Source organism: Pleurodeles waltl, chromosome 4_2, assembly GCF_031143425.1.
Source record: "Pleurodeles waltl isolate 20211129_DDA chromosome 4_2, aPleWal1.hap1.20221129, whole genome shotgun sequence".
In the NCBI taxonomy this organism is placed as follows: Eukaryota; Metazoa; Chordata; class Amphibia; order Caudata; family Salamandridae; genus Pleurodeles; species Pleurodeles waltl.
In genome coordinates, this window is record NC_090443.1 from 16,727,816 (window position 1) to 16,748,141 (window position 20,326).

The following is a 20,326-nucleotide window of genomic DNA, read 5'->3' on the forward strand; positions in this document are numbered from 1 at the left end:
GGGCTCTTTTACTGCATTTTGCTTCAGATACCAGTGCACTTATTAAGAAGCCTGCAACAGTTCAGCAATGTTAGACATTATACCCAGGAGGCCCAATTCTCTCCACCAACCTTCTCTATTCAGAATGTATTACTGCCCAAACTGTGAACACCAGCCACATTATTACAGATGTGGCAGTGCATAACCTCACTGGATGCACCCACTGAAGGCCATGGTCGTAAACCCAATTACACAACAAATGGACTGTCCATTGAAACGCCTCCCAGCTCTTTGCTTTAGTCTCTGGTATGAGAATACCAGTCTACAACACGTGTATGAGTAGGGTTGGTCTTTAAACTTATTCGGCATTGGGAGTATTGGGCATCTGCAGGAATCTTTGGATGCCTCATTTGCCCCAACTCTCAGTTTCTCAATCTTATGCACAGCTAAGGGAACTGCTTTATTTTCAATTACATAACAATACGTAGTTCAGTTGTTTGAAATACTTTCATGGGTGGCCAGCTGCTGTATAACCATCAGCTGGCATGGCTTCTAAAGGCCCGTCCTATTTACGGCAGCCTTTTGACGTCATGTCCACTCTGTTTTTTTCCTTCTGTTGAACTCCACACACTGCATGGCTGTCTCGGCCAGGATAAAAGATCAATGACCACTAAATTCTGGGTGAATAATCATTGCATATCAAGAACCTTAATTCTGCATTTTTCAGTAACAAATCTCCTCTTTGGGGATTTGTCTATGAAATATGAAATATGAAAAAACATACTAGCTGCTCTGTCATGCCGCTATAGCATTGCATTGTTTTGACATTGTGTAGCTGTCATAAAAGTGATCCTCCTTTATTGGCAGAAGCCCTTTTGGTGACAATTCTCTGCTGAAGAGACAAGGACTCTAATTTGGGCAGACTCTAAATTGGGCAAACTCCGCCAGCCTCTTGGTGGCCAGTCTTCCCAACTTGAAATAAGAGCCTTACTGCATGTAGAGACATACTATTTGTAATTAATACACTTTGAGTACACAGGCAGTAATAGTCAGACTGGTCTATAGGGCACTCTGGCAGTGACTGAAGAGCTCTGACAGATCAGTGGATGGGTTGTTTTCTGGCTGTTTGTGAGACGGTTTTCCGGTCTGCTGGGCCAGTTTTTACTGTTAATGTTGCTGATATTACCACAAATATGGCCTGCAGCAAACTCAAATTCACTCAGTCATCCACACCTTCCAAAACACTTATACAGCATGTCTTGTAATTGAAAACTACCCTGGTTCGGTAACTGATTTGCTTATTGGGGCCACTTTTAATTTGGTGCCCGGGTTTATTTTCTGTCCCAGTCCGACTCTTCAAGCAGTGCATAAGATATACAAATTATGTTATCCTAAACTATCAGAATCTGTGTACAGGATGCAGCAGGGAGTCTGACATTACTAGAGATCCCACTGCTTACTCAACCACCGCAATCCTCCTCAGTTAGTATTTAGATTAGACCACAGATATAAAACCAACACTTTCAATATAGACACCGCAGAAGCTGCCAAATATCAGGTGAAACATAGATATAGTAACAATATTGTCAGGGGGCACAAAGAAGATTGACATTAGCTTGACATGCCAATGGCAGCACCCATCTTGTATTGTCCCACTCCCATCTTGTACTGTGACAACTTAAGAGTCAAGAAGCTATGGCAAATCCGTTCTAGGTTCTCCAGGAAGATACTAGTGCCCAGTAATTCTCACTCTCACACAGTATGGGAGACCATACTTATGTTTTAGGCAGTGAATGCCTCCTAAACAGTGCTTTGAAAAAGTGTTCTCCATGAAAGGAGCCTTGGGGTACCTCTCAAACAAAAAAAAGAGAGAATTGTGGAAAGTTTTTGTAGCATTCTGGAAGCAACCTGCATTCAATTCAGGACTATCCATGCCTATACAGCTGCGCTCCTCTGATTGCCCGATCCTGCTGGTGTTGCTGGAGACATGTGCATCAGAACTAGGTGCAAAACACGTTTGTTCAAAATTTATAGATTTAGTTAGTCAGGGATTTGAGATTTCCAGGTTGTGGATCAGGTGTGGGCATTATCTTGTGTTTCACAGAGACATTGAGTGTTTTGCGTCCCTCTAATATTGAGTTAAGATAAACTCAAGAGAAAAATGTAATCACTTATGACTACCAAATGTAAACAACCATTGTCAGATATTGACAAGCAGCATCTCACTCTCATTATGGTCTCCAACAATACAATGTTAGTCGGCATCCGAAGACCTAATAGTTGGATGCACATGGCACATCAGTCCCAGGGTCAACCCATGGAATAATTCAGGTGATTAGTTCTAAGGAAGCCTAAAATAGCTAGCCAGGGTCCCTGGCATCAGGGGGGTTCGTAATGAGTGAGATATTAACAACATTTGGTAAATGAAGACACTGCAGGATGTAGTAATTTCTGGGTCTTGTGGTTATCGCAGTACACGGAATTCCAAACCCCACGTAAACAAGAGTTTGCAAAAGTATCTAAATTTACCGACCTACATGTAATCAAGGCTAAGTCTCAAGGTAGAGAGCTATCATTATCTTCCATAGTTTTCGTTTTCTTGAATGAATTGAGATATTTTATGGTAACTAATCCTCCTTCTATTCTGTCTGTCTCATTGTTTTTTCCCTGGGTGTAAACTCTCTTTTCTCTGAGTACACAGTTCAGTTGTGGTTCTGTGGCTTAACATGGACTCACACTCCTTCCACAATGAGCCACCCTGTGATGGAACAAGGAATAGTGAGGTGAGTGGTACAGCACATGAAATTATAGCCTATCACTGTGTATACAGTGAGTGTTGTGGCCTTGTAGGATGCAGAGAATTTAAATTTATAGGAGGTGGTGCTTGAGGACCTTTTGAAGACTTTGTACCTTGAGCTCAGTTTTTTGTCTCGAGCCGCAATATTGCTCCTCTAGAGCTTAAGCAAGAGTTTTTGCTGATTTGATTTAGTGCTAATGTGATCAGCGCTGCTTTTATATTGCTAACGTTAAGTTCAGTACCATGCTGTGCAGTTTGTGAGGTACAAAAGCCTCACTTTCATGGTTGGCGGTAGTAAGTGAGAATTCTAAAGTAGCTTGCTCAGCACTGAAATTTCTACATTTGTTTATCAGTGATGGACAAATGCGCCCTGCCTCACTGGTTTCTTCCATGCCTGCAAAACTCTCGTTTTTTCAGTTTAGGCCTTGCAATCTCATTTGGAACCTCAAAAAAACTTTTTAATTTGCTTATGAATATATATGCTTTTGCATGAGCAGAGCAAACTTGTCACTCTGTGAGTCACTTTTGTAAAGCCTCAAAATATAGCTTCCCGCCATTCATCTACCACTAGAATGAGACAACGTTTTCAAGGAGACGGACCTTCTGACCTGCTTTGCTCAGTTTTGTGTCCAGACATTCTGGTACTCAAGTCTCTGTGTAACCACAAGAACTACAGTTACATTTATTTGGCAAAATTTGGAGCATCCGCAAAGACCAGTAAAGTCCGAGAAACAATATGGCCAGTAAAGGAGGTGGAGGATTGTAGTTTGAAGGTTTTAGATAATCAATTCCCATGAAATGCTGTTTTCCTATTTAAGTCGTCCCTTATCTAGCTGTTAGAAGTTGTTAATTAAGAGGGAGACACAGAGATGAGAGGAACATGGCCTGAACCAAACCTTATTATTGTTGCTGCATAATCTTGGAGTTTAGGACTTCACTGCACATGGTATGGAGAGCCACAGAAATTATGCAACCAAAGCAAATACTACATAATTAGGGGATTCAACACCTTATCAATGATACACCACATACGTCAATGTAAAACAGTGCTTCTCGCTTATTTTGACCTAAGGCTACCAAAAAAAGCACTAGTCACATATTGACAGAATGGCGTTGGCAAATTACTTTTGTCTGATTGACCTTTTGACTTTGTCTTTTCTTATAGAAGACGAAAATGGACATCTACTCACAATTGGGAAGCAGCACTTAAAAACCAAAGACAAGGCTGATAACCTTGTGCAGTTAATGAAATGCCAGTATGGAAGACAGGACGGTAGCAATTGACACACTTTCAACACTTTAGGACTGGCTGAATAACGGAAAATAAATTACAATATGTGGGAAGATAAAAAATAAAAAAAAGTATTTAAAATAAAAAATATGAAGTTGCTCTTATGTTCATAGCTACATTAAGATTACCCTTTGTCTTCCAATGCTCAGCAATGAGTGACCATGTTTTGACTGTGATTTGACTGAGTTTTGAGGGTGGCTTGACCATGGGTTTCGCTATAGTTTTGTAATTATAATAGGGAAACTATGGTCTAATATGGATTGGTGTGCAATGAATGCCACATGAATTATGTTGTCTACCTGCATCTGTGGCTTTGCTCCAGAGCTTGTAACGTAGTGGGAGGGTGTTGCATTCCTGGTGATTGTCCCGTAGTCACATTTTCCTCTGGGAGAATGCATGGTTGACAGCTGTACAAGGCCCTACAGTAGGGGCTCTGGGATGCACTGCCAATGGAAAGGTGCCCATCCTTTGAGTCATGCAGGTGCCTTTATGTCTTTGTAATAGTGAAGAAGGGTCACAGCTTTTGGTGGAGCTGTTATGGTAGTTACAGATGCACATTAGGTTATTGGGGTCCCTGTTACCAGCATGAAAGCTGTTTAGCTGTTTCTCCTTACTGGTGGGTAGTTTGCTCAGACGCAGTGCAGCGGTCCCAAAGGAGATCAGGTCCATGGTGGTCCTGCCAGTAAGGATGCACATGCCATAAGGGTGAATATATGACACACTGGCCAACAGCCTGGACTTATTGCTTTCATATGGCAAGTGCATCACACCAATCCTTGATTATGCCAGGCTGGAAATCGAGGAGCACATATTCTCCAGGACCTGGAAAAAAATCTGATACTAGTTCAGATTTGCTCCATCCCCTGCATTTCAGAAAGGAGATGAAAATGCATCTTTATCAGGAAAATCTCATTCGCCATTGTTAAGGATTCTCTTGGGTTGTGTGTTCTCCTGTTGTGTGTATGTAAATAATTTCTTGCTTCCACCTTTCTATGTACAAGATCTTGAATTGCTCCTACTTGACATTGATTAGCATTCTTTTACTTTCTTCGTAGGATCATGTCATATACGTGTATACAAAGATTCGCAACTGAGAGATATTACTTTAATATTGGGCATCTAACTTTTTGTGTTTGCCAGATAGTTGAGGACACAGCATGGGCTTGTGGGTAGTAATGTTTAATGAGAGTTTAAGATTGTGCTTCTGGGAGTGCTGTTCAGGCTGTAGTCCAGTATAATCATTCAGCTTTGATACACACAAGGAGAACTCGTATACACTTAAATTGTGCATGACCTGGATAAAGTTTCCGCTGTCATCCCTGTACACATACCTGGGTGGAGCCGTAGCCACCTCCGTAGTACCGCTGCTCTGTCAGCCACTGGACAACTGGGGCAGCACTGTCAAATTTCCTCCGTTGAAGGAGGGCCAGGAGACCGTAGGACGTGGCTTCAATGGTATAGAGCTTTGATGTGGGATCATGCCAGTAGGTGCCACCTGAACAGCAAAAAACTTTTAGAAATCTCAGCAGTTACAGAGAACCACCTGGAAACATTGCCATGCGCTTTGCAAAGAAAAAGGTCAGTGTGTTGACAAGAACTGATGGAAAGAGTCCATAATACAACTGCCATTGACCATAATGCACTTGTAAAATGACTGGCCGACATCGGCCTCATTTGTGTGTCAACCCTAAATATGGCCCTTAGTCTTGAGCACATGTGTATGGTCAGTCACTATTAAAATAGGTTTTAGCACATGGTTACATTTCTCTTTGAATGCAATAGGCTACTATAGTTTTAGTCTAACGAAAAGTGAAGGCCACCATACCTGTAGACATCTCCATCAGTTTGCTATCACCTTTACTCCTTCCCACAAGAGCCAAAGCATAGGATGAAATTGTGACAGAATAAACTTTCTTCAGACCGTTGATTCTGTTTTCCAAGAACATGGAGGCCTTTTCAATGCTTGTGTCCAAAGTCTGAAAGTGTAAGTAAGAGAATAAGCTAGTCAGTTTCTTCCATGCCACAATCCTTCCCTTGTGAAAATTCACCCTCATGTGACAGTGTGTGCATAGTGAGCTGATCACACATGTGTTATGAAAGTGCTTCTCTTACGGCTCTACGTCATGAGGCAATCAGGAGTGTTTAACACTAAGTAGAATGTTGGCTACTTGCTACTAGGGAAAATACTGGGCATTTGGGAAGTTCGACACTTGGGGCCAGATTTACAAGGCTCTACCGCCACTGGAGCGTCACTTTCAGTGACGCTCCGGCGGTGCTTTTCACTGCACCATATTTACAAGGAGGCATTAAGCCACTTTTTGTGGCTTAGCGCCTCTTTGTAAATATGGGCCCCTCCGATGCAGTTTTCTGCATCAGAGGGGCGTGCAATGGGTGTTGCTGTGGGCGTACCACTGTAACACCCATTGCTTTTGACGTGGCACCAGACTTACAAGAATTTGTGCATCTGAGGCAGCGCCAAAAGCTAATGCCCCCCCAGGGGTGGCGTTAGCATGGCACAACGAAGAGGAATACTTTCATTCCTCCTAGTTTTTTGCTCTTTCTATGTGTGCTGCATTCTGCAGCACACATAGGGCCAGATTTACAAGGCCCTAGTGCATCTTAGTTCCATACAAGCGTCATTATTTTTTTACGCTAATGTGGTGTTAAGGAGGCCATTCTCCTTTGCCATATTTACAAAGTGGCTCAATCCTTGCATTGAACCACTTGATAACCCCTTGCACCACATTATGACTTCGCCAGGCATACTCTATGTAAGGGGGCATTCTGGCACTGGGAGGCCCGTAAAAATGGCTCAGTGAAATGTACAGCATTTCACTGAGCCATTTTTAGCGTAATTTTTAACGCCTGCTCAGAGCAAGTGTTAAATTGACACGTCCATTACTTTCAATGGGCCTCCCTTTACTTTGCAGGATTAGTGACACAATTTATGGATCTAATCCTGAAAAATACCACAATAGCGTTGTAAATTGTGACGCTATTGTCCTAATGTGTAAATATGTAAATATGGTGCACACATGTTGTCATTAGGGGGATGCAAGGGTGGTGCAAGAAAAGTGGCCCACAGAAAGACCAAAAGGCCATGAATGATTGTGTATGTGCAGAAAGTTGTCCCTTCCTGCACATAAACAATCATTCCAAAATGACGCTTTGGTACTTCTATGTGTGCTGCATTTTGCATCACACATAGAAGTGCAAAATCGCCATGGTAGATTGTATATGTGCAGGAAGGGTCACCTTCCTGCACATAAACAATCTATCCCCTCAAGCCAGACACCCTTTTTACTATGGTGCAAGGATGCCTGGATTGTCTCAGGGAGCTTAATTCAGCACCGGCAAAGGGGGGAAACACAGGGGTACACCATAGTCCTGTAAATATGGCACATCCCTGCTTATGAAAAGTGGTGCAGCGCGGCGCTGCTATTTTTGGCGCAGCACCGCACTGCGCCACTTTGTTGTAAATCTGGGCCTTGGTGCCATATCATTCATTTCTGGGAGCCAGTTTACAATTCTTTTTAACTTCACAAAATCTGGTCAATCCTTGTAAAAATAATCTGGCGTGACCTTACAACAAGAATAACTGAGAAACTGCTCAAAACAAAACTGTTGCAGGTATGCGCTACCTAACCGGGAGGAGGTGCTATACCTGCTTGTGTTTAAACCCAAGAAGTTTAGGATGACATTAATTCTAGTTATGTAAATTGCTAGCTACAAAATAGGTAGACACACAACAAAAGTGACAATATTTTAAAAATTAAAGAGTAATGTATTTGCTCTAAAATATGCTTTAAAATAATAGAAATGTATTTTCAGTATAAAGGCACAATCCTGGGAATTTCGTGTAACAAACATAAATAGAAATTCCCAAAATTACACTGTGTAAATTACATTTCACTCAGGTACAATATGACTAAATATTGCTGAAAATATATATTTTCAACACACTTGTTTCATCTTAAACACTAAGGACATGATTCTGATATTGTTGGAATCCAGGTGCTTTTTATTGCACCAGATATATAACATACCTTGCGGTACGTTATTTATCGGGTGTGATAAATAGCATCTATTATGAGTTTCAGGAGAATAACATAGGAATTTTGGCACTTACAGACCTCCTAACTTAGTAAAATGTTTCACATTATGAGGAGGTGGCAGGGCCATGAAAAGGATGGACCTCGTGCAAAGAACGACTTCTGTAAGAGGCACTATTGCCCCAACTCTTGATTGTTAACAAACAAACAAACAAACAAAAAAACAGAAGCATGATGAGGCTGTTGCCATTAACGTTCTGATGTGTTTTCACACCTCATAATTGACAGCGGCTGCTCAGAGCCTCCAAAAACTGCTGAAAGCCTGTATTGTGCAGTGTTTTGTGGCTGTTTTCCCCTCCCAGAGTATGATATCGGCTCCTCGCCGGGTGACTGTGAGAGGGGAGCGGATGCCCTAGGGCACACGGTGGCATCGTGTGAGTTGGCAGGTCTGTACTTACTACACCAAAATCTGCATGATATGATAAATATCACAATCTTTTCTCGCTTTAAATTCTGGCAGTTTTGACCGGTCCAAGGGTGAGATATTTAACAATTCTTTTAGACTAATGGACGTTGTCGTCTGCCTTAGGTAATGACCAGAACTTACACTGATATACCCACTGCAGATGTCTTTAGCTTCTGCCAGTGCAATCAGGACAAAAGCTGTGAGCGATGCCTCGGGCTCCGAACCTTGGGACCCGCCCTGTGGAAAAATGGTGTGACAAAGTCGGTTAAACTTAACATCTTTCTTGAATTCTTACCCATTTATTCCTGTAAATATCTGTTTCATCAATACACATTGTGGAAAGTGGACACCATTTTGGCAAAGGCTAATTGAAAACCAGTTACCTGCAATCAGGATTTGCATCATATGTGTGCTTTTCTTCAAATAGAGTAGCCTTCAAATGTGGCTTTCCAAGATCTTCATGAGGAGTGTTCCAACCCTTCAGCCATGGGTCAAGAAATGAACCACACTAGCTATATTGCTGGCTAGTGAACCACCCTTACTATGCCTTTGTAATATATTCATGACCATACAGGTAGCGTTAGCTGCCACTATGTGGTGCCATATAGTGGAGGTACCTCCAAATCTGTTCTATGCCATTGCTTTTATTTTTAACTAGCTGCTGATTCTACCAGAAAACCAGAAATGCCTCCTACTTTAGATTTGTGGCTATTTCCCCACAAAAGCTTCTCATAAGATAAAAACCTGTTTTGGGACACTCCTGAGCTATAATGTTACTAGGTTTCCTCGCTTGCAGTCCGTCAGGCTGTGGCTGTTGTAAAATGTCTAACAGAACCAAAGCTGTGTAAATGTTATGTAGTTTTTGTGTATCTCAGTTTTACACACACGGGCCATATTACGGATACAGCACTGCCCCACTTTGCCAGGAGGCACACCCTTGACTCAGTACGTCAGGCGTAACTGGGGCAGTGTGCCCAATATCAGACAATGAGCTGTTCAAAATGCAGGAGCGAACTCGTGTTCCCTCACTCGGGATTGCCCATTAGTGGAAGGCAGATCAGCGGTTGAAGTCACTGGTTTGCTTTTCACTACAGAGACTGGGCTCAGTTTCAAAGAAAGGCAAGGGCGTCCCTGCAGGTGGGTAGAGGCAATGACTGCACCTCCGTGCAGGGCGTGCCTGTGGGGTCTCTGGCACCCCTTTCCCTCTTTCTCAGAGGAGTCCTCTGTGCACCACTTTTGTGTGGCACACAATCAGTGCGTCACTTGACAGCTTCTTTACCATTACATTCACATCTGTAATACAGCGCGCCGCAATGGCTAAAGGTTTCCTCATCTGAATGGGGCCAAACACACATGCAGATTAATGAACAACCCCTTTTGATCATGCTGATGTACAAGTTTGTGCATGCAAAACCCATATTACAAAAAGGGTTGTGAAAGCGTCTGCAGCGCCTTTTGTGATGCCAAAGTGACCCAGAGATGTAAACAACTGGCACACACGCTGGTTGCACCCCTAGGACATTTTGTACAGTGCAGTCCGTGACAATGAGTTTGCAAGTTTCCAACTTCTGACAAAACTCTTTTTTGTCTCTCAATAGTTGTTTAGAATGTTTATCATGCAATGAGTACTGCGATGCTCTGAAAGTCTCGGCATTTTTGTGCGTCTCTCAAACTGGATATACAAGCGACAGTCCTGAGCATGCCATACGTTTAAGTGTTTTTCCCCCATTTCCCAATGTAACAAGTACAATCCCTTGCATACGTAGATGAGGCATGATTAATGTGTTCTGGTTCTTCCCAACAGCGTTTAGTGTACAGCGGTTTTAAATCCGACCTCAAGACACTTCTCCAAAATTAGACAAGCATTGGCAAAGCCAAAAGGTCTTGCCCATACAAGAGCTATTAACTTTGGCAATGTGTTTTGCTATGTTGTACACCAGTGTGGCTCCTGTTCAGCATGGCTATATGTTAGTGTTGTGGAGTGCCAGAGTAAAGTGGGAGAACAAAATGTCATAGTGCAGATTTGTAAGAATGCCATAGAGTGAAGTAGGAGGACTAGAGTGTTGTAGAGTTGAGTATAGGGGAGTAGAGTTCAGTGGCAGAGAGTGTCATAGAGTGGAGTGGGGTGGAATAGGGTGAAGTGGGTTGGAGTGTCTTGAGGTAGAGTGGGGTGGATTGGATTGGAGTAGAGTGGGGTGGATTGGTGTGGATTGGATTGGAGTGGGGTGAGGTGAAGTGGATTGAAATGGGGTGTGGTAGATGGGATTTGGGTGAATTTTAGTAGGGTGGATTAGATTGTATTGGGGTGGTGGTTTGGATTGGAGAGATAGGGCTTGGGTGGATTGGAGTGAGGTGGGTTAGATTGGACTGGAGTGGGGTGGTTTGAATTCACTGGATTGGAGTGGGGTGGATTGGATAGGCGTGGATTGGATTGGAGTGGGGTGGATTGTTTTGGAGTGGGGCAGATTGGATTTGACTGGGCTGGGGTGGATTGGATTGGAGTGGGGCAGGTTGGATGGATTGGAGTGGGGTGGACTAAACTAGGATGGGATGGGGTGGATTAGACTGGAATAGAGTGGGTGGATTTGAGTAGAGTGTGGTGAAATGGAATGAGTATGGTGGGGTGGATTGAAGTGGGGTGGAGTGACTTGGAGTGGGGTGGGTTGAAATAGGGTCGGTGGATTGGTGTGTGGTGGGCTGCAGTGGGATGAACTGGAGTAGGGTGGATTGGAGTGTGGTGGATTGCATTGAAGTGAGGTGGATTGGATTGGGGTGTGTTGGATTGGAATGGGGTGGACTGGAGTGGGGTGGACTGGATTGGGGTGTATCGAATTGCGGTGAGTTGGATTGAGTGGGGTGGACTGGATTGAGTGGGGTGGATTGGGGTGGATTGGATTGAGTGTAGTGGTTTGGGGTGGACTGGATTGGGGTGGGGTGGATTGGGGTGGATTTAATTAGATTGTGGTGGATTGGATTGGGGTGAGGTGGATTGAATTGGGTTGGGGCGGATTGGAGTGGGGTGGATTGTAGTGGATTGTGGTGGATTGGACCGGAGTGGGTGGATTGGATTGGAGTGGGATGGATTGGATTAGAGTGGGGAGGATTGGATTGGTGTGGAGTGGATTGGATTGGTGTGGTGTGTAGGGTTGGTGTGGAGTGGATTGGATTGGTGTGGGGTGGACTGGATTGAAGAGGGTAGATTAAAGTGGTTTGGAGTGGGGTGGATTGGACTGGAGTAGGGTGGATTAATGTGGACTAGATTGGACTGGAGTGTGGTGGGTTAAAGTGGATTGTATTGGAGTGGGATGAACTAGGGTGGTGAGGGTGGACTGGAGTGAAGTGGATTGGGTAGCGGCGGGCTTGATTGGAGTGGGGTGGATTGGATTGGATTAGATTGGAATGGGGTGGGTTGGCTGGAGTAGGGAGGGTTGGATTGGGGTGGGATGGATTGGAGTTGGGTGGGGTGGGGTAGGGTAGATTGGAGTGGGTTAGATTGGATTGGGGTTGATTGGACTTGAGTAGGGTGGATCGGACTGGAGTGTGGTGCTTTGGACTGAAGTGGGGTGGACTGGACTGGAGTGGATTGGGGTGGGATGGATTTAGAATGGGTTGAGTTGTATTGAATTGGAGTGGGGTAGATTAGGCTCAGCTGGATTGGATTGGTGTGGGGTAGACTGGATTGTGGTTGATTCGAGTGGGGTGAATTGGGATGCAGTGTATTGGATTGGGGTGAGATGAGGTGGATTGAGGCGAGGTAAAATGGACTGGATTGGAGTGGACTGTGTGGGACTGGAGTGGGGCAGGGTGCAATGGGGCTGGTTGGAGTGAAGTAGGTAGTTTAGGAATAAAGTGGGGCAGATTGAAGTGGATTGGAGTGGGGCAGGTTATTTTGGATTGAAGTGGACCAGATTGGAATGGGGCAGATTGTTTTAAATTGGAGTAGGGCAGCTTGGAGTGGAACAAATTGTTTTCAATTGGAGTGGGACAGACTGGAGTGGGGCACAATGATTTGGAATGGATTTGGGGAGAATGGAGTGGGGCAGTTTGTTCTGCATTGGAATGGGGCAGACTGGAGTGGGGCAGATTGGATTGGGACAGATTGTTATAGATTGGAGAGAGGCAGACTGGAGTGGGGCAGATTGTTTTCGATCGGAGTAGTGTAGATTGGAGTGGGGCATATTGGAGTAGGGTAGATTGGGGTGGGGTGGATTGGGTTGGTGGGTGGATTGGATGGGAGTGGGGTAGGTTGGATGGGAGTGGGGTGAATTGGGATGGAGTGGGGTGGACTGGATTGGGGTGATAATGGATTAGATTGAAGTGGGGTGTATTGTTTTGGATTGGAGTGAGGCGGATTGGAGTGGGACAGAATATTTTGGATTGGAGTGGTGCAGAATGGAGTGAGGCTGACTGTTTTGGATTAATTGGGGATGATTGGAGTAAGGTGGACTGTACTGGAGCAGATTGTTTTGGAATGGAGTGGAGCAAACTGTTTTGGATTGCAGTGAGGCAGATTGGAGTGGGGCACATTGTTTTGGATTGGAGAGCAGCAGATTTCAGTGAGGCAGATCATTCTGGATTGGGGAAGATTGGAGAGGAGCAGATTGTTCTGGACTTGAGTGGGGCAGATTGGAGTGGGTTAGATGGGGCGGGGATATTGTTTTGGATTGAAGTGGGGTGTATTGTTTTGGATTGAAGTGGGGCAGACTGGAGTGGGCAGATTATTTTGGATGGAAGTAGGGCAGATTGGAGTGAGGTTGACTGGAGTGGGGTAGATTGATTTAGACTGGAGTGGGGTAGATCATTTTGGATTGCCGTGGGGCAGATTTGGAGTGGGGCAGATTGTTGTGGGTTGGAATGCAGCAGATTGCAGTGGAGAAGATTGTTTTGGATTGGGGTGGATTGGAGTAGGGCAGATTGTTTTGGATTGGGGTGGGCAGATTGGTGTGGGGTAGATGGGAGTGGGGCATATTGTTTGGGATTGGAGTGGGGCATATTGTTTTGTTTTGGAGTGTGGCAGATTGTTTTGGATTGGAGTGGGGTAGATTGTTTTGGAGTGGCACAGATTGTTTTTGATTAGTAGGGAAAACTGGAGTGGGGCAGATTAGACTGGGGTGAGTTAGGAGGATTGGAGTGTGGTGGGTCGGAGTGTATTGGGGTGAGTGGTTTGGAGTGGAGTGGGGTGGATTGGTGTAGGGTAAAGTGGGGTGGATTGGTGCGTACTGCATGATTCTGTGTTAAAGCATCATTTCATAAGTTAAACATAATAAAGAAAAAATGTTGCTTTGCAATATTTCAAACAAGTTAATAGTCATCTTTTGAGAAGAGCGCCCACAAACAAAAACAAAAGAAAACATAAGTGGAAAGTGAGAACGTGAGCAAAGACAACTTGGCAAAATAAACAAAAGTTAGCTTTAACCCCTTTCTCGCCATGGACTACGTTCGTGGCTGTGGAGCTGAGATGCCACGGACGTAACCATTACGTCCTGACACCGGCCTTCGGGGGAAGCTCTAGCGCTCCCTCCTAGGGCCACCTCCCAACCCGCAGGTCAGGGTTGGAAAGGGAATCGCTTCCCCACCCCCCCAATGACATCAGCACGCGATTGTGTGCTGACATCATCAGGGGGTGCCAGGCTCGCTGGAAGCTATTTGCTTCCAGTGCGTCTTCGAAAAAGGAGGTACGTTTTTCCTCCGGGCTGGGGGAATTGCAAAAAAAGAGCCTTCGGAGGAAAGGAAATGGTTTTCCTTTCCCTCAATGTCTCTTTCAGCATTCCTGCTGCTCAATCGCGATGCGATCGGGCAGCAGGAATGCCCACTAGACACCAGGGAATTTGTTTATGTGTGTGTGTGTGTGTATATATACAGTGTGGGGGAGCGACCCCATGGGCAAGGGTGGCTCCCCTTGGGGGGCAAATATACTTATCGTCATTTCTGCCCCCCTGGGGGGTAGATTGGCCTTTTATTTTTAGGCCGATCTGCCCCCAAGGGGGGCAGAAGCCACTAGAAACCATGGATTGTTTTTGTGGCTGTTTATTTTGTGTGTTGGGGGCGGCCCCTTGGGAAAGTGTCGCCCCCAAGGGGCTAAAAGCACTATTAGGCAGTTCTGCCTCCCTTGGGGGCATATCAGCCTATTTGTCATAAGATGCAGAATTTCTTTTACAATGGTAAATCATTTGTAATTTGTTCCACTATGGACTGCAACTCCAACTTTGTTGTTTATATAATACGCTGTAAATGTTCTAGAATTTATGTTGGAAGCACCATAAGACCACTCAAAATCAGAATAGGAGAACATATGCGTGCTCTCAAGAATGCTGATATGAGATATCCGTTAGTGGCACATATGATGTCGTGCGAGGCACAATCAACCCATAAATGCTTTGGATTCTTTGGACTTGAACACATCCCCCGGGACCCTAGGGGAGGCAACAGAGAGCTACGTTTACGTAGACAAGAAGCACTATGGATCATGAAATTAAGAGCTGTGGAATCAGGATTAAATTCCGATAGAGAATTGGAATTCTTTTTGGGTGACTAAATTTTGGCTCTCTATGATTACAGCATGTTGCATTTATTACACTGAGATGTTGATTCACACATTGTGGTTTGTTGTAAGTACTGTTTGATTTTGTATGATATATTTGCACTCATGAGTTAAATACCAAGATTCTCAAACATCATAGCTTTTAAGCAAACATGGGGGCCTCGCTTGCATTCATATGATTGAAAATTATCCCTATATGTTCCTTAATTTGGTTATTGGTCTTGTTATCAGTGGCTTCACGTGCTAGTATTTTTTAACGGTATTTGAGTCATATAAGATAATATTTCCTGATTGTTTACACCACTAGGTGTTTCACTGAGAAACCTTGTAAATTTATGGCGTTAGTGTGTTTCCTTTATAACATCTAGTGACTGGTGATAAGAGTATTTAATTTTATTTATTGCATTTTACTGCATTTTGGCAAAAAATTTGTTTCAGTAATATAGACTTGTACTAGTTTATAATAATTCTCTTATCAAACGATTTGTTGTTTATTGCAGCCATAAAGCTACATTGGTTAATGTATGATTGGGCTAATCATGGTGTACCTGTTAACATTTAGTTCGGGACGTTTTTTTAAGTTCGTTGTCTATTTTTGCGCCCTTCTATTGGATCGTGGCAACCCGGGAGTATATTTACTTCCGGGTTCATGTGCGCATGGTCAGCGCACTCGCTAGGCGTCCGCACACGGAGACGCCGTGTTCGGATCACAGATACTATATTTTTTGAAGGATCGTGGTAACCCGGGAGTTTATTTACTTCCGTGTTCATGTGCGCATGGTCAGCGCACTCGCTAAGCGTCCGCACACGGAGACGCCGGTTTCGGATTACAGATACTATTTGTTGAAGATCGGGGTGAGTTTGACTGTATGCTGTTGTCGGGAATTGAATGATTATTGTTGCGAGACTACCCTAAAACGGTACTTTCCTTCAAAAAGATTTACTATATATAATTTATTGATATTTACTAGTATACTGTTGTTATATTATGGATTATTGGTGGGCTATTGTGCATGTTTATTGTGCATATCAGGGGGACTTTTATGGCACAATATGTTAAATTCTAGCTTTCTTAAGTGCTTGTGTTCTTTATTTCTTAACAGCAGATCAAAACTCCATTTGGATAAGTTACATGTCGGATTACATTTGGCATTACAGCTTGGTTGGTCAAGCTCTAGTGGATAACAAGGTATTTTGGTTTAACAATTAGTGGCCTTGTGAACACGGTGGTGCACTATGGTGGCATGTACTGGTTTCTGGTTTCTAACTAAAAGTTGTTTATTATTTTTATAGAGTTTACGGTATGTTTTGTAAATTTCGGGTTTGTGTATTTAGGCTTTCTATCAGGTACTTACCTTGAATTCATTTCTCTCACTTAACGTAGTGGGTTATATTATCCAAATTTCACCTTCCTTGAGCTTTATCACACATATATCACGAACTTGATGGTTGAGCATATTGGTCTTAACTCGTGTATTTTGTTTATGATTTCTAGCCCTGAAGAAGTCGTTAGGGATATAAACATTTCCCAAGACGAAACACGTGTTGGCTGGAACCACAAATTTCTTTGGATTTTGGACTGTCTAATGTGTAATCACAATCTGAATAAACTTTGGACTTATCGTTTTGGTTGAATTTAGGACCTTTCTGTTGTATATGGACTAATATGTACAATTAGTTTTCAATGTGAATTGTTTATTCAAAATTCCTTTTGTGATATTAGAGGGGTCCCTCTTTGTGTATTTTCAGCCTATTTGTTTTAGGCCCATCCACCCCCAAGGATGGCAATATCCACTTAGCGCCAAGGATCTTGTGTGTGTGTGTGTGCTTTGTGTGGGAGGGTGGTCCCTTTGGCAAGGGTCACCCCCCAAAGGAGGCAATATAATCTATGGCATTTCTGCCCCCCTTGGGGGCAGATTGGCCTATTTTTTTGGGCCCTTCTGCCCCCGGGGGGCAGAAACCATAAAGACACCAGGGATTTTTTGTTTTTCTTTCTTTTGTTTTTTGTGTGTTGGGGGGTGCCCCCTTGGACAAGGGTTGCCCCCAACGGACAAAAAGCACTATTGGGCAGTTCTGCCCCCCTTGGGGGCAGATTTGCCTATTTATTTTAAGCCGGGCAGAATCCACTTAGCGCCAGGGATCATGTGTGTGTCTGTGTGCTTTGTGTGGGGGGAGTGGCCCCTTGGGCAAGGGTCGCCCCCCAAAGAGGGCAATATAATCTATGCCATTTCTGCCCCCCTTGGGGGCAGATTGGCCTATTTTTTTTAGGCCCTTCTAAACCATAAAGACGCCGGGGATTCTTTTTTCTTTCTTTTGTTTTTTTGTGTGCTGCGGCGCCCCCTTGGATAAGGTCACCCCCAAGGGGCAAAAAGCACTATTGGGCAGTTCAGCACCCCTTGGGGGCAGATCGGCCTATTTGTTTTAGGCCCATCTGCCTCCAAGGGGGGCAGAGAACACTAGGCACCAGGAAAAAATATGAATGTTTGGTGGCGGGGTGTTTGTCAACCAGCGAAGTATTTGCATTTGTGATTATAACAGTTTATTTCTCCTTTTTGTTCTAGCTCAAAGCTTTTGCTTCCTTTGCTGTGGCTTGTTGCGGTTTTGGCAGTGGTTGTCCTGCGGTTTGTGTAGTTGCATGTTTTAGGTAAGTAAATAAATGTACTCAAAAGGAGTATTTTTGCCATGCATGAATGACATGTTTGTAGGTGGTGTACTAAATGCAGGATTGTGTGTGAAATTGTCCTTCGATTTATGCACAATGATATTTGTGTTGTCTTCTGTCTAATTTGCTTTTCCTTTTTCTTTTTAGTGGGATATCGTTGGTGATTGCTGTGGCTGTGCTGAGTAGTTGCTGGTGAGTCAAGCTTTTTCAGGCAAGTGAGCGGTATAGTTTTTGAGTTTATAACTCTTAGTGATAAAGCTTCACTTTGTTTATTACTTATCTTACACAGTGCTGGTTGTTGGTGGTGCATTTGTCCAGTTACTTTTTGTAGGAAGGATCATGGCTAGCTGTAGGATGACCACTCAGCAGGTTGTTGGTGTGTTTTTTGAGTTGTCTTCTGACCATGATTATGAGACTGACTCTGCATCTGAGGCAGAGGAGGAAGTGCAAGATTCTGGAAGTGAATTTTCTGTCAGAGAGGAATCATCTGATGGTGAAGCCACTCTCCCAAGGAGAGCCACACCTCCCAAGGAGTCCAGTGAGGTGTGGCTTGCCTGGATCCCCCAACATTTTCTTACCCAGACTCCTCTGCAAACCTCAGAATTTGCTTAAAAAAGCATATTTTCCCCACTTTTCTTTGTAGGATCACCGCTTGGGCACAAATTTCTTACCACCCAGCATTTCCCTCAGTCTCCCAAGCAAAATGATACCTCACTTGTGTGGGTCCCCAAAGCAGAGTCAGCCTAAAGATGTAAAAAAGAAAAATATGTGCTTATCAACTCGCTGTGTAATCCCCTGTGTAATCTCTACAGGTTTTGGCCTTTTTCTGTTGCAGGCACCTGGGCCACCCACACAAGTGAAGTCTCATTTTTATTGGGAGACTTGGGGGAATGCTGGGTGGAAGGAAATTTGTGGCTATTTTCAGGTTCCCGAACTTTCTGTCACCGAAATATGAGGAAAAAGTGTTTTGTTAGCCAAATTTTGAGGTTTGCAAAGGATTCTAGGTAAGAAAACACTGGGGGATCAATGCAAGTCACACCTCCATGGACTCCCTCGGGTGTCTAGTTTTCAGAAATGTTTGGGTTTGGTAGGTTTCCCTATATGGCAGCTGATCCCAGAACCAAAAACGCAGGTGCCCCCCCTGCAAAAACAGTTAGTTTTGTATTGTTAATTTTGATGTGTCCACATTGTGTTTTGGGGCATTTCCTTTCGCAGGCACTAGGCCTACCCACACAAGTGAAGTACCATTTTTATCTGGAGACTTGGGGGAACGCTGGGTGGAAGGAAATTTGTGGCTCCTCTCAGTTTCCAGAACTTTCTGTCACCCAAATGTGAAGAAAAAGTGTTTTTTAGCCACATTTTGAGGTTTGCACAGGATTCAGGGTAACAGAACCTGGTGAACGCCCCGCAACTCACCCCATCTTGGATTCCCCTAGGGGTTTACTTTTCAAAAATGCACAGGTTTGGTAGGTTTCCCTACTTGCTGGCTGAGCTAGAGGCCAAAATCCACAGCTAGGCACTTTGCAAAAACAGCTCTGTTTTATTTGGGAAAATGTGATGTGTCCATGTTGTGTTTTGGGGCATTTCCTGCCGCGGGCACTAGGTCTACCCACACAAGTGTGGTGCCATTTATATTGGGAGACTTTGGGGGAATGCTTGGTGGAAGGAAATTTGTGGCTCCTCTCAGATTCCAGAAGTTTATGTCACCGAAATGTGAGGAAAAGTTGTTTTTTAGCCAAATTTTGAGGTTTGCACAGGATTCTGGGTAACAGAACCTGGAGAGAGCCTCGCAAGTCACACCATCTTGGATTCCCCTTGGTGTCTACTTTTAAAAAATGCACAGGTTTGGTAGGTTTCCCTAGGTGACGGCTGAGCTAGAGGCCAAAATCCACAGCTAGGCACTTTGCAAAAAACAGCTCTGTTTTATTTGGGAAAATGTGATGTGTCCACGTTGTGTTTTGGGGCATTTCCTGTCACGGGCACAAGGCCTATCCACCCAAGTGAGGTGCCATTATTATCGGGAGACTTGGGGGAATGCTGGGTGGAAGGAAATTTGTGTTTCCTCTCAGATTCCAGAACTTTCTGTCACCGAAATGTGAGGAAAAAGTGTTTTCTTTAGCCAAATTTTGAGGTTTTCACAGGATTCTGGGTAACAGAACCTGGTGAGAGCCCAAAGTCACCCCATCTTGGATTCCCCTAAGTGTCTCGCTTTAAAAAATTCCCAGATTTGGTAGGTTTCCCAAGGTGGCAGCTTAGCTGGAGGCCAAAATCTACAGCTAGGGACTTTGCAAAAAACACGTCAGAGTTCAATGTAAAAATGTGATGTGTCCATGTTGAGTTTCCTGTCGCGAACATTAGGCCTTCCCACGCAAGTGAGGTACCATTTTTATCAGGAGACTTGAGGGAACACAGAATATCAAAACAAGTGTTATTGCCCCTTGTCTTTCTCTAAATTATTTCCTTCCAAATGTAAGACAATGTGTAAAAAATACGTCTATTTGAGAAATGTCCTATAATTCACATGCGAGTATGAGCACC

General features: G+C 43.9%; 1 protein-coding gene across 1 annotated transcript in view; it reads right to left on the reverse strand.

The window, feature by feature from the left end:
• The window catches only part of LOC138293808 (venom factor-like), a 473,276-nt gene that overhangs the window by 86,305 nt on the left and 366,645 nt on the right, over nucleotides 1-20,326 (reverse strand). The window contains exons 28-30 of the mRNA XM_069233135.1: nucleotides 8,727-8,822; nucleotides 5,893-6,043; nucleotides 5,399-5,562 (exon numbers count right to left, since the gene is read on the reverse strand). Of these exons, the coding sequence (XP_069089236.1) occupies nucleotides 5,399-5,562; nucleotides 5,893-6,043; nucleotides 8,727-8,822 (411 nt within the window). The remainder of the gene's footprint in view (nucleotides 1-5,398; nucleotides 5,563-5,892; nucleotides 6,044-8,726; nucleotides 8,823-20,326) is intronic.